The sequence below is a fragment of the Lepisosteus oculatus genome, chromosome 3 (genome assembly GCF_040954835.1).
Source record: "Lepisosteus oculatus isolate fLepOcu1 chromosome 3, fLepOcu1.hap2, whole genome shotgun sequence".
NCBI classification, from domain to species: Eukaryota; Metazoa; Chordata; class Actinopteri; order Semionotiformes; family Lepisosteidae; genus Lepisosteus; species Lepisosteus oculatus.
This window is the reverse complement of record NC_090698.1, coordinates 58,628,944-58,652,096: the sequence shown is the minus strand read 5'-3', so window position 1 is coordinate 58,652,096 and position 23,153 is coordinate 58,628,944. Positions and strand designations below refer to the sequence as shown.

The following is a 23,153-nucleotide window of genomic DNA, read 5'->3' as shown; positions in this document are numbered from 1 at the left end:
AATCTGTGAGATGCATATATACATTGAGTAGACATAAGTACTTGAATATGTCTAGACATATTTCCATCCATTTCTTTCTTCTAGACAATGTGGGGAAGCAATAAAAGGGAATATTATATCACAACTATGCAATGCATAAGTAAAATCTCATTTAGATACTGTGTAAAAGTCTGGTCAACAAGATACAAGAAATATATTGCTGCTCTAGAATTAGTCCAAGAAGTGCAACCAGATACATTCTGGGGCTTAAAGAAAAGTCCTAAACTGACGGGATTAAAGAATCCCTTTTTAGTCTCAAACAGAGAAGACTAAACTGGAGGGAATCTGGTTCAAGTATTCAAAATCCTCAAGGACTGGCAAGGTCTTTTCCATGATCTTCTTCAGAATCAACAGTGAAAGATGAACTAGAGGATACAAGTAGATTGGAGGCTTTTCTTTAGACAAAGCGCTACGTGGGGTATAGTACAAGCAACACAACCATGTTGTTGAAGCTTACATCCTGACACCCCTCAAGAAATGGCTGGATGAGATCTTTGGACCAATAAGCTACTGAAACAAACCAGAGGGATCAAATGGCCTCCTCTCATTTGAAACCATTCTTTTTGCTCTTAAATATAACATTTCTAGGGAGAGTTTGTGCTCTTTTTAATGAAATATTTAGAATTCACAGAGGGGGCAGAATAACATCCAGAGTTGTTATAAAGATTCTCACCCCAAAATCCCACAAGACAGCAAAGTCCATAGCCGTGGCCTCCTCACTCCTTGGGACAGTCTTCCTAGGCATGCTTCCATATGGCTTTCCCATTAAAGCCTTCAAATGAAAACAGTTTCATATAGTTTCATATGTATGTACATCCATGTTTCGTGGTCTGATGCACAGGCAAGTATACAACTTTTCATCACATCTTGAACTAGTAGTTAAGCATTTCTGCCTCGGAAATTGAAAGTACATTTAATTCAAGAGTCGGTCAGGAAACTGATTTCTAATGAGGACAAATGAGGGGGAAAAGAAACTCTGTACCACCACATGGAACACCATAGAAGAGTAGCATAGCAGGAACAGAGGCATGCTGGTGTGCTGGTCTGGACTGGCTTTATAAACAATGACTGCACTGTCTTTCTTTCTAAGGCAGTTTTCTTTACTATGCTCAAGTAGGGAGCTTGCATCAACATGCGTAGTCTGCAGAGGCATAGGTAAAGGTTCATTCCACTCTGAAAGGTAAGGAAACCTTTACCTTTCTCAACTGCTGTTTACAAGTAAAAAAAGGTAAAAGGTAAAAACAAATTGAAACACTACCTTTCAGCTGTGGAGCCTTCTTCTCACCTGAAAAGAACTCCATAGCTGAAAGGTAGTTTCTGTTTTTTTGCCTTTCATCATGGGATGAACCTTTTCCTGTTCCTTTGCAGTTTTGTTACTGGTCTTCTGTCAGTTCTACCCCCTAAACTCCTAAACTCCACCCCTTAAATCCTTCTCCAATTACACCCCTCTGATTTGCTCTGAACTGAAAATACTGCCACCACTTGAATTTTGCACACAGCTGCTATCTAAATGTTGGTTGAAACTACAGCTGCTTCCCTGTTTCTGTCTCCAAGAATTGTGATATCATTTGTTAAGTCATTTTCTATGTCAATGTTATGTCATATTTTATGTTGTCTGTTATGTCATTTTGTCGTGTGAGGAAAACGCACCAGTAAGCATTTAATTGTACTTGGGTACATGTGACAATAAACATGAACTTGAGCAAGAAATCAACATTTGAATAAGAAGGAGACTGATGTTTTAGCAGATATTTTTTTGATGAGGATGACATTCACTAGTTCCAGCATTTGCAACCATTATCCAGGTTTCTGGACTGCTCTTTGTTGTGATATTTCTATCTCCATACCAGAAGACCAAGAGGACCAAGTTCACCCAATGCATAACTGTTTCTCCTCAGTGTCAAAATAAATGGATTGGCTGCTTCTATCTTTCTTATAGGCTTTACCTCAATCATTAATGGTTACCTATAACATTTAAAATGCAGATATTTTGTAAAACACACAGTACGGAATATATTCTGCCTCCAAGATCAAAGGACTTCTTTAATTTTTCTTCACTGAGCGTGTGTGTCCCCTAATAGACAATATTGTATGAAGCTCATTCCTTGTTCCCTCTGTGTGTACTGTGCAGGTTGTACTGTGGGTACTTCTTCACCCAGGTTTTGGGAGTGCCTGGATATGGATATACTGAGAAGCAAGGTACTTCGTTATTATTCTCTGTTCTAAATAGTGATGTTCCCTGTTCTCTCGGCACTCTTACTAGACAATGACTCTAAGTTTTTCACAGATCTAGAATCAGATTCTGTTGACTACTCTGACAACAGCAAATAAGTTCCTGGAATATGTTGGGTGCATCTGAATTTCCCACTGGCATCACTGACTTATTATGACCTATCTGACCTATAATGATATTATTTATACAGTCCAAAGCAGCAGTGGAGGAACGGTGGAAGGGTGGAGTTCTCCTTCTGACACATAAAGCCTTATTACATGGGGCTTGTAATGTATCTTTTTGAATTTATCTGTAGCAGAGCAGCTGAATTCTGGAGTGTCTATGTCGGTTTTAGCCACTAGAGGGCAGCATAGGAACTTCTGTTTAAAGAATAAAATATGTGCATGAATTCATATTAGGTTGTAAAAGAAATCATATGCAGGTGGTTTTAATGAGATTACTACCTAAAAAGATAGAGAACTCAGGACAGGCTGTCTAGTGTCGTGATGCGATCAAGTCTTATCTCTAGGCACCTAAGTGGGTGGCACTGATGAAGCTCAGTGGTCCACTGTGCCTGTGGCTTTTTAATTGACTTTACTGCTACTGTGTGTGTATGTACTGTCCACCAGGCTCAAGGTTTCCACTTGTTTCTCAACTTAAGTGAAAATATGTGTTCTATGCTGATACAGCTGATGCCCAATAGTAACTTATCTGTAAATAAGAGATAGTTTTCCTATTGTTATAGAATCTAATTGTGTCCCACATTTTTCCTCTTTAGAAAAACCTTTACTTAACTGGTTCCATTCTTTACCCCTCTGCTCCTACTATACTTGGTACCATCATCCACAGTCTCCTCTGTGTATTGTAATTGTGTTTTATCTTGTGTATCCATGCAAAACAACCCTAATTAAATCTCACAGAAAGCCATGTTGTATGCACAATGCACTCTAAGGAGTTCCACACTCAGGAGTATAATTGGAGTACCACCACCAAGGAAAGGTTTCTCACCTCTGGGACCATAACAAGGCCAAACGTTAATCCAAACAACACCATATTGATTCCATACATCCATCTCAGGAAAATGAAATAGGAGGCAACAGAGGAACCAAAGTGGCCTGGAAGAGGAGAAGCTTGTGATGTTATATTACTAATATTTTATAATATATATTATATTATATATTATATTAAGGTTTTAGATTGCTTTTCAGAACAAAAAGTTTTAGAAATTAATAGATTAATTATTAATTTAAATAAATACATAGGACAAAATTGATGCAATTACTATCATTAAATGTATTCAATTATAAGTGATAAGGACGATTTAATTATAACATATTGCAAATCATTTGATTCTTTGTAAATCAAAATGGGAGCAAACCACTCAATTCAGCATGCGTTTAATTCAATTCTTGTATGATCTTTCACAGAAAATGTTAAATTTACGACAGATAATGCAACATCAAAGGCATGTACAGGGAAGCCACGGTTAACACCTTAGTTTGCTCATGGATTCCGGCTGGAATGTTAACAAAACTGTGTTTTTGGAACTACAAAGTGGCATTACATATTAGACTCAAAGACCTTACTTTCAATCTCTTTTATTTTCATTTCCCAAGGTATACAGGCAGTTCTAAAGTTTTCAAAATCACGCTGAAATTTCATCCATTTCTGAAAGAACAAAGAGAATTTTTAATTTGGTCGCTAGATGGTGCTGTCGGAAAAGAAAAATGAATTCTTGGGCTTCAAGAACGCACATTTTACCGTGTGAAATATTTTTTTTGCAAGTGGAATTATTTTCATTAATAAAAACATATTGCTTCTATAATTGTATTGCGAATACATTTTACTGGTTATTAATGTTATTTCTTTAAGTACGACACACATTTCAAATTTGACATTGCGGTTTCCTGATCTGAAAAACGCGTTATTAAATTAACCTTACCTTAAGCATCATCACTTTGTAAGCATAAAATTTTCTTCCTTTTCCCTTGCCGAGGGCACCTTCAAATTTTTCGACAAACTCCTGAGCTTCCCTGAGTGAGCACAAGCAGTGAATATGGGCCAAACTAATCAGATACTTAAAATTAAACTGGACACAAACATTTGCACACTGCAAAACAATATCAGTGTACGTACAGTATTCCATGTATAAATCCTACTGAGTCAGCTTTACACGCTGATATGGACGAATATTAACAAGGAAGACTCAATTTTAATACGCAAGATGTCACCACACCCTGAATGTAACCAGTCCATTGCAGGGCGCGCACACACATAACACATGAGGAGAAACCAATTACCCTGCAGACCTTTGGAAGATGGGAGGAAGCTGAAGCACTTAGAGAAAACCCATGCACAGGAACAACATACAAACTCCGCATAAAAGGTGTCCCGGAATGGAGGTGAAGCCAGAGCACACTAGTTATATAGTGCAATTTTATGTGGAACGAGTGAGTACAGTTGTGAAATTCAGCCCAGATTAGTTATCAATGAAGCCCCCTACGGGCCAGATACAGGTAATCAAAATTACACTGGCGTAGTTGTATTCTTATAGGGTGCAAAAATATCTTCCCACCACTGTAAAACATCTGTAACGGTATTATCTTGATTGAAAGGGGCTTGCAACATTTATTCCATGACTTTGTTTACTGATAATGTTGACTGATTTTCTGATAAGCTTTAAGCACATTCAAAGCATTGCATCTTCGTACAGTAGTGATATCAATTTCACAATACCCAACCAGCGCTTGCATTATCCTTACAGCATTCATAACAGTTAATGTCATGGCTACCTTCAGAAGGCTGTAAGTCTTAGAGGACCAGTTTTCATAATAATGAGACTAAGCGGCTTTGAGTTTCCCTGAAAATCTTACAATGTAAATCAATACATTGTTGTAAATAAGATAATAGTACATATATTATGTTCTAAATCATTCTTATGTTAATGTTAACATTGATCTGAATACATTGAGACAAGTCAACAATAAGGTTGTGGAAAAGATTGTTCTATATTTGTAACTACAAATCACCTACTTCAAAGTCTCAAGTTTCCTTTTCATTCGCCATGGTTTGTTTCTCAAAGTAACAATTAACTTCTTTTTTTCTTCAACTGCCTCCTTCAGCTTTGCCAATTCCTCCTCAGTAATGACTTCATCTTCTACTTCAGAAGATTCCTCAGAATCCGAACTGAAAGAGTAGACAGAGGAGGTCTGGATGTGGTATAAAAATGTGACGCTCATTTCTACATAAAAGAAAAATCATTATGTTTGATTGCAGTGTAATGAGCACTATGGGACAATCTTACTAAATGAGTATACTGTTATTCTGTTACTCATAAATGTACTCATAACTATATGAAAGGAACTTAAGCATTTATACAATGAATCAAACACTACGAATAACGTTGATCTGAGTAAAGATATATACAAATATCAATAAATAAATGTAGGTATTTTATATTTAAACGCACAAATCCAATACATTTCTAGTTTATAACAGTTGGTTTTACCAGGTAATCTTTTTCATTAAAAGTTTGTTAGATTATAAGCAAAGGGTTTTCATGGGAATATTGTATAATCAACATTAACAATTTTGTAGTAAAGTAGGATTAAGGCTAAAACTATAAAATAATATTAATCTCATCACTTTAAGAAGTTTCAGAAGTATTCCGTATAGAGATATTACATGGGCTTTTCTGGTCTGCTCTACGTTCCTCTTGATTTTCTTGGATAGAATTTGACCACAGTAGGTCCGACAGCATCATTAGGTCTAATTTTAGTTCTTCTACACAGCAGACATGTTTATTAGTGTTAAATGTTCTTGCATACACATTTACTGCACTGTTTTTACCATGCTTCTTAAATCTATTTCAAAACTAACATTTCTTAACAGCGTCATTATCTCCCTAGGAAGGAATTTATTCCAATCCTCTTCTTTCCCAACGGAACTGAAAAATGGATGAAAGGACTGTAGTGCTATTCAATAGTAGTACTATTCTATCTACTTTGTGAAGAGGACTTACCTCAGAATTCTACAAGGCACCATGCAGTTTATCTCTCATACCTCTCACTTTTGCAATCACTACTCAGTGGAAATTCTATAGAACTTACTTTCCAAACATCACCTATATGATCTTACCTGCACTCTACTTTCTTCTTGATTTTCTTTGCCTTTTTGTCATTTGTTTTTACATTTCCCTTTGTGTCCTTTTTCCCCGTTTTCTTGTCTTTCTCTTCTTCATCACTGTCTTCTGCCCCTCTCTTGGCACTTTTGCCCCTCTTTTTCCTCTTCTTGGGGTCTTCCTCTTCTTCAGAACCTCGCTTCTTGGCTCGTTCGTTCCTCGTGTTCTTTTTGCGCTTAGGCGTCTCTTTTTCAGGTCCCTCATCTCTGCCAGCTTTTCTGTCCTCTCCTCTCACGTTCCTCTTCCTGCCTTTTGCTGTTGCTCTTTCCTCTTCGGAGTCTTCCCCGATTTCCACTGTTCCCTTGGAGTGTCTTGTAGAAGGTCGCTTTCTCTGCTGCTTCTTCTCTTTCGAATCCCCTCCACCCTCATTTGAGTCTTCAACAGCTGAAGGCAAACATAACAAAATATTATTGAAACATTCCGACTCAGTCTCATGAAAATTTACTTACACGAGATTTTGGACAGTGTCTGAGTGCTTCCATGATACAATAATCTCATTTCAGGAGCATACTTGTTCTAGCAAAAACATGATTTTTAAGGAAATTCTAGTATGATTTTAGATTCACATTTTGTAGAGTATTTTGCACAATTTTAGACATTATTTCACACAAAAACAAAGATTACAAAATAAAAAAAAAATTTTAGAATAATTGTAGATGGAGATCCATAACCAGCCAAAAATCAGGGCTTATACATTTACATAAGGATTTCATGTGATTTGATACCTATATGTTCTGTAAAAGGGCAGCGCAGTGATGCTTCATTAGCATTGCTGCCTCGCAGTGCTGGGGCCCTGGGTTCAATTGCAGATCTGGGGTGCTATCTGTGTGGAGTTTGTATGCTCTCCCCATGTTTATGTGGGTTTCCTCTGGGTGCTCATTATTACATTATATAACATTATTAACATTATTTTTAGCTAAATTTGCCTTCAGTCTGTCATTCAAGTGAGTTTCAAATTATGATTAATTAAATGAACATCTTTTTAAGTAGAAACAAAAAAATAAAAAAAGATTTAAAGTTTTAAATTAAGATTGATTGAAAATTCCCAGTATATGGATAATCACACCTTATTTTCGACCACACTCTTAAATGTCTTTAAGTGATTTCAAAATGTTTAACAAGCTACAACAAGCTCTGATTCACACTTCTCGTAACCTTTTCTGTTGCTTGTCTGCTTTTGCAGCTAGATACTTGATCATGCTTTTAATTGTTCCTCATTTGTATTTGTATTTATAATTGTTTGAGCTGCCAAAAGAGTAAAACAAAACTGAAGTGATCGATACAAAGTGCTTCTGATTTTTTCGAAAAACATTCAGGAAGAGTGACATCCAAGTATTACATATCTCATTTACAGTATAAGCACACTAGCAAGTTTTAAAGCTCATCTTACAAAACCTTTACCTCTAAAAGCATTTGTAATACATACGAACTAAGGAATAAATGGTTTCTGACCAAACTAAGGCGTTTGTCAGAGACGCTTATACCTAAAATTATTACAACATATTGACAGGCACTCATCCAAACTCCATTATAAGCCACAGGATAGAGGATAGAGGATAGAGACAAGTGGGTCGATGGTGTATTTCAGCCACTGCCTGAGAAAAGGTGGTGCTTCAGCCACAGGTGCAGACATATTGACAGGATTTGCTTCTCTAGAAGCCAGGATCTGAGGATTAAGTCAATTACTTCCTAGAACAAAAGAACAGGGTGGGACAAGTAAAAATAATGCACCTTTTTAAATAATGATCAACCTCGAAATGTAGGTTGAAGCAGCAAACAGTCTAGGTCAATTTTCACTGTTAGTTAATGAGACGTATCAGGATGGTGAAGTGGGAAATAGAAGAGTCATTAAAGTTATCCGAGACTCTGTCTTGGCCACAGACCAGAAGGTACCTTAGGTGACAAGTTGTAAGTTTCTTCCTTTGAATGGAGATGAAGTTTCTCTTGTAACACTGTGTTGTCAATAACACCGATGAAGGCAACGGGAAACTTACAAGGTTATAGACGACGTCATATTTCAGTAGTGCTAATTGGTGGTCTACAGTGCAAGAACCTATAGTATGTCGAGGCCGTATGTGAATGATCAATCCCTCCTACAGGTTTGGAAAGACGCAGTCTGTTTATATTCCACTTTACTTTGCCAATGCAGGGATGGCTGGAGCAGCCCGAGTAACACACCCTTCCTCTGATGTGCTTAAGGAGGATTGTGGGGTGACCACCCAAAAGAGTGCAGAAATAACCCAAATATCAGGAAAAATGGCTCACCTTTATAAATAAAAATTGCTCAATCTTAACAGGAAAACCACCTTTAAAAAGACTGTGATATAACTTTTTTTTTTCATTTTTGTTTTTCTTGATGTAAATGATTAAGTGGAAGAGCCTAGCGGCTGTTTGTTTGGTGAAATGACTTTAAGCATGTGAACAATATGCTATAAGCAATTAGCAACTACAAAGTTCTTCTGCTTGAAGTCATGTTTAATATGTTCAGAAACTCTCTTTTATCCAATTATGTAAATGGTCAAAACAGATGCAGGGATGACAAGCACAGAAATCAAAGAAAGAAATATTATAAAGAAGTATAATACATTTGTATTGTATTATACAAAACAACATATGAGTAATGACAGTTTTGCATAGAAATTAATTAAATTGTTTCAAGTACAAATCAATTGGTAAAATCTGGCATCATTAACAATACTGTTGTTTTTAGTTCTGAAATCATGTAGCTGTTTAAGCTTCATAGATTTGTATTAAAATAACTCTAAAAAAGTTGTGAATGTTATAGTATTGATCAATCTGTATTGGTTTTCTTTTTTAAAACTATTATTAACAACAACCTGGTATGGTGAGACCAATCAAAATCCCCTCAGTCAGTTCCATATGAAATTTTAAATGCACATGAATTCTGATGAAGTGGTATTCAAAAAATCCTTTGATACAAGCACCATTCATTTACAGTAAAGTAGACAAAAATAATCTAAAGGAAAAGGTGTTGTGAACGTTATGTTATGTATAAGGAGAAAGTATATGTTTTGTGCTGGAGAGGAGCCTGGGTTAAAGGGTGATGTCATTTTGAAGAACAGAAAACCTCAAAATGAGCACATTAAATGTATCTCCTGGAAGGCTTGGGGACAATTTTAAATGTCTTAAACATTAAATACTAAGGTTTCGAACCTAAGGTCATGGCCACATTTCCCATTGGCCTTTACCAATCATGGCCTCCTAATAATCCCCATCTATGAACTGGCTTCATTACTCATTACTCCTCCCCACTGATAGCTGATGTGTGGTGAGCGTTCTGGCGCACTATGGCTGGCGTCGCACCATCGAGGTGGTGGAGGGGAGTCCCCATTACCTGTAAAGCGCTTTGAGTGGAGTGTAAGCAATTATTAATTATTATTATAATTAATTTAAAATGCAACCAAATAGCCTACGTGTGTAACAAAATGCTTTTTACTCAATCTGTGTGTGCCTTAATGCACTTTAAAATGTTCTCTGAGCTTTTGCTTTTAGGGGATAGAACTGATAGTGATGTGATATATCAAGCTAAAATGAATGCTTTCTTTCAATTTATATTTCAGTCCTATGCAGGAATTCATAAAAAGTACTTAACACACTATTGTAAAATAAATAAATGATTGGAGACTGGATACCCAGTGACTTCTAAAAATATTTAACTGTCTGAAATTCTAAAATTCTAATTCATTCCTATTGTAAATAGACACTGAGTAGCAACACAATTTCCCTGCAAGTATCCTCCACAAACAGTATCTTTGAATTCGCTTTTTTGTGGAAAGGATTAAGAGTAATACACAATTAAAACATCAATCTATTAAAAATGTCAGGATCAGGTTTATATAGAAATATCAAATGTTATCTGAATGTACTGTATAATTGAAACAAACCAGGACGGAATAAATATTTTTATGAAGCACAATAATTCACTAGTAGTTGCCGCAAAAATCAAAGTAATCAAGTTTATAAGGTTATCATCCTATTACCAGCAAAAGATGTGGAAAGCATTATTGCTGTTCTCCAAAATATTCCTATGAATGTTTTGTCAAAATACTGTATAAGATGTTACATTACACTGAGTCCTAAAATTATTTTTCAAAGATTTAAATACTTAGAACAGAAAATAATATACCTAAGCTAGAATAGTCAAGAGGGCATTGGCCTGCAGATCAGGTATCTGTCATTTAAATGGGATGAAGACTAAAAAAAACAAGGAAGAGTTCCATTTGGATGCAGAACAGGATAATGTTTGGTAAGAGGCAACTTTTCAAAACCTTTCCTTTCTATTCATCGGATATGAGTCGTTATCAGTTAGGTTTGTAATGGGTCAGACACTGTGCTGCAGTTTGAACGTATTGTATGAATGTGTCTTCACGTAGTCCTTTAATCAGTAAGTATTTTACATCCTTCTTGTTAAAGCTCCTTGTTATTTGGGATATGTATACTAATCTGTCTGTATGGTATTATGATATCAAAAAACACCTGAGGTCAGCTGCCCCAGGACAAAAAGCAGAATAGTTTAAATCTAATGTGTGTATGATTTTGACAGGCAAAGCATGAAATCCACATTGTTGTTAGTATTTGATTTATGTAGCGATAACAAATGGGTCCCAAGATATTAGTATGTGCTCCTTCAAAAATAAAATTATATCAGTAAAATACAATAGTTTGCTCGCCTGCAATTCTACCTTAATTGATCTGGCTATTCTTTGTTCAGTTTCATGTGTTTTTAACAAGGTTAATTTACAATATTATGAGCTTCGCCAAACAGGGAGGAAAGACTACTGACATTTTTGACAGTAGTAATTGGAAAAGTTCATTTTTTCTGAAAATAAAAAAAACACCTTTTGCGCAGTTATTGTAAATTCCATACTGAAAGATGAGAAAGAAGATCTGGGCCCAAGAAATAACCAGACGAATAAAACAACATCAGCACATAAGATGTTTCAATTAATGAAATGAATGAATTACATCAGGTGGAGTTATATTTCTGGGACTATTTGGTAAGCAGAACCTATTTCAACTGAAGGAGAAGAAAGTGGCAAAACCTATATTAACAATATTTGTCAATTAAAAAGCCCATCGGGTTGTTTCTGCCAGATTTATCTTTGCCTTCTTGATTATGAATTTTCTGAGAAGTTATTTGGGTAATCTCCTGGAAAAGGCATAGCACACGACAGTATAAAAAGTCAGGACACATTATCCAATCTGGAGAAAAGAAAGCTGAGACTGCAATTGGAGTCACAGACAATGTAATGTGCCAACACCTTCGGGAAAGTGTACTGTAGAGACTCCCCAATTCTCCACGAAGACTCCACAAACCAAAGAGACACTGACATCCCCCTAAATCAGATTACAAACACTGTGAAACAGAATAATTACTTTGAAAAGGCAATAGAATTCTTAGGTTTCGTTTGCTTGTGTTTTTTTCTTTCTTTTTGACTAACAATTACACTTATTCTAAGGAGGTCAGGTCTCTTTACAGACTCAAGTTCCCAAGGTAATTTGGTGTCCATTATCTTCTACCTAACATTTGAGAAAGTTAGCTATTTGACCCAGACATTAGGTAAATTAGAAACCCAGAATCAAAAGAAAAGACATGAATTGACCAGTACCAAAAGTTACATGTGTGTGGAGGGGATAGCAGTCTCTCTTGTTTTTTACACATACAGTAGATGCACACATGTGAGAAATATACATGTACACACGTATATGTGTATATAACTTACTGTCTGTCTTACTGTCTGCAAAAAGTCTTCCAATTTAGAGTGCTTTACAAATACTTTCATTTTTACACCATTCATGTGAAACATCTCAAAGAGTTCTGTCAGTCTTGAGTATTCAAAACTGTTACAGCATGGTGATGAAGGCAGAGCTCAATTTACACCTCAGCGGAGTTCCTGAAAGTAACTCAAAGTAACACTAATTTCCTTAAAACTCCCACTAAAAGTTACTTTGTAAACTAAATGTTAATGTACACCTAATGTTTTCATGTAAAAGGTGAAGGAAAGACGAATGGTAGTGGAGTGTAGACAATGATGTGGAAAAGGCCTGCGTCCTGTGCCCATAGACACATCAGATTTTTGGTCCTTTTACTTTCAGTGAGCCTTTTAGATATCATGTATTTTAAAGTTTCAAATGTAACATTACAAAGAGAATTGCTGTCAAATACTATCTTTAAACAGTTAGATTTTGTGAGATTTTTAAAAATGTATTTTAGGACCAATCACTTGTAACTGCATTATATGAGCTTATTTTTAACCACTTAGAGGCCATCAATGACTGGATGTCAAATAGACATTTCTTGAGGACACTTGTCACTGTCATTTCAGTTTGGGCTGTGTATCCTCAGCACTACAATCACATCAATACCCAAACTTTAATGTCTCTAGCATATCATTTTAAATAGGTGGTTAGAGATTAGGATACAACACCTTTCTCTAAGACAGTACTGGAACAGCAGATCACTTAGGAAAGTCAGCGTGAACGATGTCAGTGAACCAGGCACTCTGCTCTCTTGAATTTCTCAATTAATGTCCCAGCAGGATGAGTGGGGATTCTGCGATATAAGAGTTACCATTCTTCATGGGAGATTTGTAACTGAGGTCCAGACTGCTTTGGTCAATTCCATGGCATCATTCATAAGAGAGTTAATGTGCTACTCTCAATGTCACAGCTAAATTCCACTCTCGTCTTGCACAATCTGACCTACCTAAAATATATCAAATTAGTGAAATAGGTTATCATTTTTCTAGCAGGTCTCATGTTTTGTGGAGCCACCAATACATAGTGAGTGCTGTGCATCACCCAAATGGATGCTCCAATTAAGAATAAAGTGATTGAAGTGGGCCCCCTTCTATTTGTAAAGCATTCATATTTCATCCACTGGGATCAGAAAAGTGCTGTATAAAAGCAAGGAAATGTTCATGTTCTACTTTCAGAAGAATGCAAAGTTTTGTTTTAAAAAATTACATATTTTAAAATCAAAGTTAAACTGTTTGACATTTTTACTCTATAAACAAATGGTCAATAATAACAATTTATTGTTGTTGTTATTATTATTTATTATTGTTATGAATTATTACCCAGTTTACTATCTATGACAATTTGCTGTTGATCTCACTACGCAAAGTACTTTACTATACTGCCTGTACTAAAGGTCTAAGGACTAAAGGTCGGCAAAGAGAGGGGCGGTGTTTCTAACACTTACGTCCGTCAGACTATATCAGTATAGTTATTGTGTCAGATCCCGCTACTGACGGAGACTAACGGCGGATGTAGGGGATTTACCCAGGTGCTGGACGAGACAGCTGACAGTACCAGGGACGCTGCGAGCAGCGGAGTGCGTACACGGGGACCCGGCTGAGCAGAAAGTCCGCACACAATGAGATTAACTGCAGGCTGTGCTAGCAATAGAGCCGAAACTGAGCACATAGGCGGTGTGGTGCTGCAGAGGTAGCTAGGGGGTCAGTGACGCAGCGCAGTAGCACAGTCGAGAGCAGGCAAGTAATTCGGGTCATATCTGTGGTCGAGCAAGCGGGAGTTGAAAGCAGGGAATGTGACTCATTCCAAAGCATAAAGATTCAAAAAAACGTTGTCATAATCACAAGCAGGGTCAAGGCTGTGTTAATACAGAATGGTAAACAAGCCAGGGGTGATCCCTGATCGAAGTAGAAAATACTGCAGAGGTCAGGATTCCAAGCAGGCAAAAGCAGGGAAACGGGAAATAGGGCTTGAGGAGCTCAGAGATGAAACTAAAACCAAGTCTTGCGCAGTGTCAGAGCGTCCTAAAATAATCTGCAGCACCTCAAGCGGGCACTGATATAAATTGCTCACTGGTGATGCAGATTTACTGTCGGTACACGTTTCCAAGGTAACCGGCAGTGAGCCAGGTGAGTGGCCGGCTGTCATGGCAAACACTAACATGCTGTGCAAAGATGGTATAACTTGAGAAGAGTTTGAACCGCATTCTCACATTTTTGTAATTAGAAGTTTATTTAATACAAAAAGGGGTCTCATGGTGGTAGGGTAATAGCTATCTGAGTAACACACTTTAGATAAAAAAAATCGTTTCAGTATCGATAAATAGGTTTCTCATCACTAAATTCTTTTTATTCTGTTTTTTAAAACCCATTAAGGCTTTTGCCCTGGGTGTAAACCTCATGCTGCTAAAGTCATGTTACTAAAAAGAAGGAATTTGTCACAATATTTAATATATAATAGGCTACAGTATATCGACTAAGCAAATAATTTTGACTGCTTGTTTTGAATAGCACTATGGTTACATTTATCTCACCAGTTGAAGAAGGGCTTTTGTCCAAAGCATATTGAAACAAATTATTTTCTAAATTTAAACATTTTGTATACAGCATAACTCGTTTTTGTCTCCAGATACAGTATATGTATGACTTTTATTTTACTTAAATTACAAGGAACAATTGTGTAGCTACAAAACAACGACAATCATAAGAATTAAATAATTAAACTTTTTCTTTTGAAGAATTAACACAATATATACAGGACTTTGTATAGTATGCATACAAAGCAGTAATTAAAACAACCTGATAACATGTATTCCATGTTCTTATTGTTTTATCAAATTTATTCTGGTGAAAATATGCAAAACGTTCTGTACAACCATTCCCAAATATCAAATGCAAGATATAAAACTGGGTAGATGTTAGAAACTGAAATTGTCTAAAGATTGTGTCACCAAATAGTTGTAAATTACATCATGAGTGACCTGATATGCAGTATACTGTAGTTTACATTAAGTTGTGCGTCTCCCTTTTCATATCTTTTCATTTTTCATCCTCTGAAACCTTTTCCATTTAATACATGCAGGGTCAAATTGTCAGATCACCAGATTTGATTATGAGGCTGGGTTTTGAAATGGGTTTTACCTGAGAAAACAGGGTATTACGGATAAAATGAATGTGGGTAAGAGAATGGGATAGAGACAAGTGTCAAGTCCTGGTACTGTTAGATGGGTTTGTCTGCTGGTTAGTTTTAATAATTAATAATAATAATAATTGCTTACACTTATATAGCGCTTTTCTGGACACTCCACTCAAAGCGCTTTACAGGTAATGGGGACTCCCCTCCACCACCACCAATGTGCAGCATCCACCTGGATGATGCGACGGCAGCCATAGTGCGCCAGAACGCTCACCACACATCAGCTATCAGTGGGGAGGAGAGCAGAGTAATGAAGCCAATTCATAGAGGGGGATTATTAGGAGGCCATGATTAGTAAGGGCCAATTGGAAATTTGGCCAGGACACCGGGGTACACCCCTACTCTTTTCGAGAAGAGCCCTGGGATTTTTAATGACCACAGAGAGTCAGGACCTCGGTTTTACGTCTCATCCGAAGGACGGCGCCTGTTTACAGTATAGTGTCCCCATCACTATACTGGGGCATTAGGACCCACATGGACCACAGGGTGAGCGCCCCCTGCTGGCCCCACTAACACCCCTTCCAGCAGCAACCTTAGTTTTTCCCAGGAGGTCTCCCATCCAGGTACTGACCAGGCTCACACCTGCTTAGCTTCAGTGGGTTGCCAGTTGTGAGTTGCAGGGTGATATGGCTGCTGTGACTAAAATCAGTTATCATTGGCTTCATTTTACAGCTCGTAATAAGCCTAGAACTCCTGCAGGCAGAGTAGCCTTAGAAGACCAGGACTGCAGAGCCCTAAGTTATAGGGAACCCTTATCTACAAGTCCACCTCTAGTAGTATTCCTCTACTAATATTACATCACTGATATCACTGACTGTGATGAGCCTACATTCTCACTGAAGACAGACATTTACTAAGTAACACAGTATTACATCAACCAGCAGCCTTGACTGGAAACATATTTGCTCTTCTGAAAGAGAACATACATTTTGAAAGTGATTTTACTAGATTTATGAAAATTCATCAGGAAAAGAAAAGACAACTGCATCACTCAGTCAGAAGTAGCATATGGTACAGAATGTATACTGCTACTATACTATACATTCTTTTTGAAAGTTTAGGATGGAAAAATTCAAGTAATCAATATTCAGTATTCCCAAATGTGCTGAAGTCAAAGTCTCAGAAACAAGACAAAACAAAATAAAAGGAATATAATTTCAACCATAATTCCCACCTGATGTTTCCTCATCGTCTTCAATATCTATTTCAATGCTGACTGTTGGAAAAAGAAATATAAAATTAAAAGCAAGATAGCACTTTTGAGATCACCATACACAACATGGCTAAAGAGAAAAAAAAGCTTAAAATATTGGTGAGAGGTTGATAAAATTCAATTTTTTATCATATTCATTTTATGAATGCCTTCTACAATATACTTATTGAAAATGTGATGAAGCCAGGGAATTTGCCATTTTTAAATGATTTTTCTCTTAAAGATTCTTATTCCAACTGTTCGCTGAAACCAGGATCAGGGAATTCAACAGGAAAATGAAACATAACAGTATATATTCTTGGAGTTTATAAGAGGCTAATTTCCAATAATAAAACGTGGCAGAACAAAGTTCAATAGCATGTTTAATTAAAGCTTCACACAATTCCTGATAGAACTCTAAAATCAAACTGTGCTGAAAGCCTCACATTCAAAATATACTGATTGGCAAAAATCATACCAAAGTCCACCTTGGCAAGAGTCCAGTAAATCTTGCAGATAAATATTACTGTAATTGAATTGTTTCTTACACACAGTATTCTATATTTTCAGTTTTTGTCAGATTTTTGCATTCTTCTTTTCACAATTTCTTTGAAAACCATTCAATGTATTTCTTCCAGAAATGACCAGCTTTTAAATTTTCTTGTGCAATATTTTTTTAATAATCTTGGCAATGTGTTAATGCAAAAAAATAAAAGAAGCTTAAAATGAGTAAATTCCCTTAATCTGGTCTGCCATAGTCGGTTAAGTGTGGTAACAAAAGAACCCATTAAATAATGAATATGTGTTTATAGACTTCACATTTGTTTCTTTGTGTAACTCGATCTGAAACTTACATGCATCATTACATGGAGAGTAGTGTTCTACAAAGAACACAAAGGGGCCATTAATGAAGCACCTTTCTGTACCATCAGAGACCTTTCGTGAGGGCGTGGGGCAGATTGAGGCAAGGGAACAGCACAGAAGCACCTTTGTTTCTATTTTCTGTGCTGCCAAGCTAGTAATGAACTGGGACATTCATGGGCGTATCGCTCTCTAAATACTAAACATGTTAATGTTACGTGGGAATACATCAGCAATTTTGATAAAACATACAAGTAGGAAACATTCTTTCTATTGTGTATATAGTCATTTAAAAGGTCAACAGGACTTAATTATAATGTTTGGTAATAAAATTCATAATATAGAATTGCAGTACCAGATTATTGAAACATTAACATATAAAGATCTATCCTTGGGCACAAAGTGCTCTACCAGTCTTTATAATGGAATATTTTATGATCCAGCAAATTAGACAATTTCCAGTTCTGACGATCCACTTATGCAAGTACCGATTGTCTCAGCTTTTCATCTAGGATAACAATATGACCTTTCAATGACATCGGGGCCATGATTAGTACTGTATGTCTAACAATTGAGACATAGAGCCCTGTGCAAAGGAATATAAGAGGAATGATTGAGTCAATTAGGTAATCTGCCATTATTCAGTAGCAGTAATTGTTCATATCAGAAATAGTGAGCCCATGATACTCCACTCTGTTTATACTTCAATTTAAATTGATTTCTAAATATTACAGAACTGCTTTTGAACAATGTAATGTATTGATTTGTTCACATTCAGTTCATATCGGCACACTATGTTGAAACATCTTGAATAGAGATCACTTAATTTAGAAAAACAGGGAAAGTTATTTTGCTGTCTCCCTCTCTAACAGAGAGACAACAGGTCTGAGCTGGTGGAAAGACAGCTTTAGATATGCCAGGCTAACATAAACCAAGAAAAAGATCACAAAATGAACTAGAAAATAAAACTGACTTTCAAAGTGGTAAAGATTAAAGAAAATATGTTACATTCTGTACATTTGAAGAAAAGTGTCGATGCATCAAATGGGGAGGCTTAATTTAACATACAATTCTAGAGTTAAAAACAGGTCCTTGTCCTACGCATAACAGGCATGTGACACTAACAAACCCAGTGCATGGGTATTCCCAGTACCAAATACAAGGGTTTTTTTAAGCCAAGAAATAAAATAATACATAATCATACTTACAACTCAAGCATCCAAATTAGCAAGCTCAGATGGTGTTACCCATTGCAACCTTTACAAAATGTGTTACGGAATTCTATTTCAAAAGTTTCAAATTCCACTAGCAAAACCACAGTACTGCGAAACTGCACCATTGCACTAGTCTCCCGACATCCCAGACCTTCATCAATAACAAAGATCACAATGCTTGCCTTAGAAATATACAGTTTATTTATGAAAAAGACTGTGTTTATGCTGATAGATCATTTACCTCTTGTGGATAATGTGAGGCAAAATTTTAAAAAATAATTAGTTAATTAAAATTAAAAAGGCAAAATGGTAGGGCATATACTGTCGTTAAATATGTAAAATTACAATTAAGGAATGTTATGTAAAAATTGTCGATCGTTAGGAAGGCCTCATTTAAAAATCCCAGGGCGTTTCTCGAAAAAAGTAGGGGTATAACCCCTGTGTCCTGGCCAAATTTCCCATTGGCCCTTACCAATCATGGCCTCCTAATAATCCCCATCAATGAATTGGCTTCATTACTCTGCTCTCCTTCCCACTGATAGCTGATGTGTGGTGAGCGTTCTGGCGCACTATGGCTGGCGTCGCACCATCGAGGTGGTGGAGGGGAGTCCTCATTACTTTAAAGCAGTTTGAGTGGAGTGTCCAGAAAAGTGCTATATAAGTGTAAGCAATTATTATTATTTAAAATATTGTGTGCAGTTTCAGTCACCATATTATGGAAAATACATTGTTGCTCTGGAAACGTGAACCAGAGGACACAAGTGGAAACTACATGGTAGTGTGTTTAAAACTGAGAACAGGAGACACCTTTTCATGCAAAGGATTGTGGGAGTATTGAAGTATTAAATTATTGAAATCTGGCTTCTTTTAAGAAATGGCTGGAGGAGATGCTTGGATCAGTTAGCTAACTACCAAATGAATAAGATAAGCTAACTATCCTTCTCTCCTTTGTAACCCTTCTCATGTGCTTATCACATTGATAACACAGCATGTTCAAAATATAATAACCTTTCCAGAAAGTGCTCCAGTCCCTATTTCATGAATTTGACTGGATATTTGTGCATATCAAAACTAACTGTACCCTAACCAATGAATGCTTTGTTAAACAAAATCATTTATCAACAATACGCAAAGTCAAGGTGCAGTATAAGCATTATACATAATGTAATTGAGATCTGTAAATTTAGAAAGGAAATTAAAAGAATTAAGTTCTTAAGAAGAATTTTCATAAAAGGCTATGCAGAATTTTCCTTTTAATATAACTAAAGTAGAATATAATCAGTTAGGGTGGGTACATTTTCACTCCCAATCCTAAATAAAACTCAGCTTCACGAGACAAACAAAGCTCAACTCATGTAAATCTATTTCCTTTAATTGTTTTACTGTAAAGCTTATATAACTTTTATAAGGATCTCAGTCACTGATCTCAAATGACTACCAACTCTCAGTCTTGCGTATCTCACATTGTGCTCAATACTTAAAATTAAATACTACAGCTGCTGCCACAAGAAAATATTAAAGGTGACTAAGGAATCATCACTTGATGATTGAGTTCTCATTTGGCTTTATTTACTTGTGAAAATTAATTATTTGTAAAATGATGGTAGGGTATGAAAGCCAAGCATATAAACCTGAAATTTAATTGGTTGTCATGAAAAAATCTAAAATAATTTTAATGTTATGGTCACTTCTGACCATTTTGTTTCTTCTGGAAAAAAGATGTCATATAGAATACACTTTGGAATTTTTAAATATACATGGAAAACTACAAGTCATATAGTATATTATATTTTAATTTCTAATATGTTTGTGTTAATTATTAATAAACTATGTATAGGAGAATATTCTGAATGAATATCATTTTCATACTCATTATAATTAATACTTCATTTTAGTAATTATCAAATTGCGGAGAAATTACACAAAAGAATGTAATAAAACTTTAAGTGCAATATATGTTATAAGGCAGATAATAATTCTTTCATGACTAGCATAATGGCACTCATTCAAAAACATGAATGATGGATTATTCAGTACTCCGGCCTTTTTTACAAATACCCAGACAATTTTCTTTCATTTAGAAGGCCTGTAACACATACTTATACCTTCCAAAGTATCACCTGAAATAAACTATTAAGATTATTTTTCACCATTTTACTGTCTTTGAGATTTAATTATATAAAAGCATATTTTAATAGAGTAGGTCAAATGGGCACATTCCTTTACAACAACTCATTACTATTCAATACAATAAGAAGAAATTATCTTTAAAGCTTAGGATTTTTTGGATTTTAATTATTTTACATAACAGAAAAACAAACTGAAGCTAAGACTCAGTTTTCAGGTATTATAGGTGAATATAAGACATGAGATATTAATATATGGTAGGTGTCATTGGTGTTGCACCCACACACTTACAAAAAAGCAAAATACAGTATACTATTAATATCTTCCATTTCACAAATTACTAATAGACTGCATGTAAAATTGGAATAATTCAAAAACATACAAAGCTAATAAAATAATTCAATACAAATATGTACCTTACTCATACTTCATGTATGATGATTATAGGGAATCCTTGTCATCTGTATTTTTCATGTTTTCTTACATTTCTAATGTATGTTTTGAGTAAACAAAATAATCAATATGGACATTTACATGACTACAGCAGTTCCTTTCCAAACAGCTGAAACTGGCCTATCACACAAACTAAAAAATGCAATGCAAAAAACAGAAGTTAAGTGAACAAACGCAATTACCATCACTTTCGTTGGTGACCAGTTTCTGGTGCCTTGGCATGTCTGCTGTTCAGGACAAGTTCCTCCACTTCCCAGAGGAGAAACAGTGTGTAGGGTGAGTGGCCTCCGTTGACTGGATGATTAGAATTTCACTGGAGCTGCTCACTTTTACCTGCCTTTCACTGAACTAATGCAAGAACAACACTGAGTGAAACATTAGAAGGAATGAATTTCACTACTACTAAATTTTTTATGAAGGTTGAGCTTCCTTTTTGGGGTTTAGAAGCTCTTGCCAAAATAATGATAATGTATATGATGTTAAGCTAGAATGTTAATCTCTCTCGTGATGTATTAAAAAGCTCTGTAATCAACTATTATATCTGTGTGTACCTGGAAACTAAGACTTTGTAGTATTGATAAATATATGAATGCTTCTTACATACCATAACTCCAAATTAGACTTTTTAGAGACAGCATGGGGAAGAATGAAAACCCTGTACATTGTACGATTTACCAACGTTTTAGATTTGGTTTATTCCTGTCCTTTTGACTGTCAGTAAAAAAAAACGATTTTATGTCAGGTGAAATATAAAATAAATCAATTTTAAAATGTTGTCCCCTTGAATAATATGTATGTTTACAGTGAAACAATGAAATAAATGTGGAATGTTTAACAATAAACAATTTTGCGCTTTTCAATGAAACTTGGACAGCATTCGTGCTGGTTTCCTTTGTTCAGAATAGGCATTCTTAGTCTTTCACTATCTTTGAAAAATTGGCTTTCAATGATGGTAGAAGAAGAGGAAGAAGAAGACCAGACTTTCCTATTTCGAAAATGAGATTCAGTTAATGCGCACACTGTCGATGTAAATAGTGCTACAGAACAAGTAAACAAAACCTGTCAATTCCACCACTTTCTTTCTTTAGCAGAATCCCTATTGAAGGGAAGATCTTCCTCTTTTCCACTGACAAGACAGAACCTCCCGATGTTGTAGCTGTTCACCATCCCTACCCCAGATGCAGTGCATTGGATGCTCCACCCTCTTCCATATAAAATTTCCTTGTTTCTAATTGTTGCCCAGCATGAGTACAATAAGCATTGAAGTACTGGAGAAAAGATGGTTCATGTCCCAACACAAGTCTAGGGTATTAGTTGTATGACGAGACTGGCCCAGCTGATATTTAATACACATCATCAGAACTAATTGATTTTTGCTTTCTTTTCAAAATTATCACAGACAAAACAGGAGCAGCATATAAAGTTTTAACAAATAAACGCAATATGTTGTTTTTAAATGATAGATGATAATCATCATAATGTACTAACTTCCTTAATTGTGCCAGATGGGAAATTTGCATTGCAGGCAGGTACAAGACAAAACACAGAATATACAACTTTTAACACAACATGAATCTCTTTACCGATAAGAAACATGCATGCATAAGATGAGAAAAACATGTTCGCAGCTTAAGAAATCTCTGCAATTCAGAAAAAAAAAAGAAATTGGGCCATCAGTTTTTGAGACGCATAAGATACATGCTGGATGAAAAAATAAGTAAAAAGTTAAATATATAATCATGCTTACAAATTAAGCAGGTTAATAGCTGTGGTGTGGGAATGAAGATAACTAAGATCTATTACTATTAAATTTGGGTTGCCTAAATTGATGCCCTAGTGGAAGAAGCTCAAATTCACTTTGCAAGGGCTGGTCATGACAGTTAATGATTATATTGGCCTTCC

The 23,153-nt window shown here is 35.8% G+C and overlaps 1 protein-coding gene across 2 annotated transcripts in view; it reads right to left on the bottom strand.

The window, feature by feature from the left end:
- tmc1 (transmembrane channel-like 1) overlaps window positions 1–23,153 on the bottom strand; it is a 52,820-nt gene that overhangs the window by 14,832 nt on the left and 14,835 nt on the right. Inside the window, exons 3-9 of one of the 2 annotated variants that reach the window (XM_069187309.1) lie at window positions 16,579–16,620; window positions 6,389–6,815; window positions 5,285–5,437; window positions 4,194–4,284; window positions 3,838–3,919; window positions 3,260–3,366; window positions 713–811 (exon numbers count right to left, since the gene is read on the bottom strand). In XM_069187309.1, coding sequence (XP_069043410.1) covers window positions 713–811; window positions 3,260–3,366; window positions 3,838–3,919; window positions 4,194–4,284; window positions 5,285–5,310 — 405 coding nt within the window. In that variant the 5' untranslated portion in view covers window positions 5,311–5,437; window positions 6,389–6,815; window positions 16,579–16,620. The remainder of the gene's footprint in view (window positions 1–712; window positions 812–3,259; window positions 3,367–3,837; window positions 3,920–4,193; window positions 4,285–5,284; window positions 5,438–6,388; window positions 6,816–16,578; window positions 16,621–23,153) is intronic. The other variant, XM_069187310.1, reaches the window with a different exon arrangement.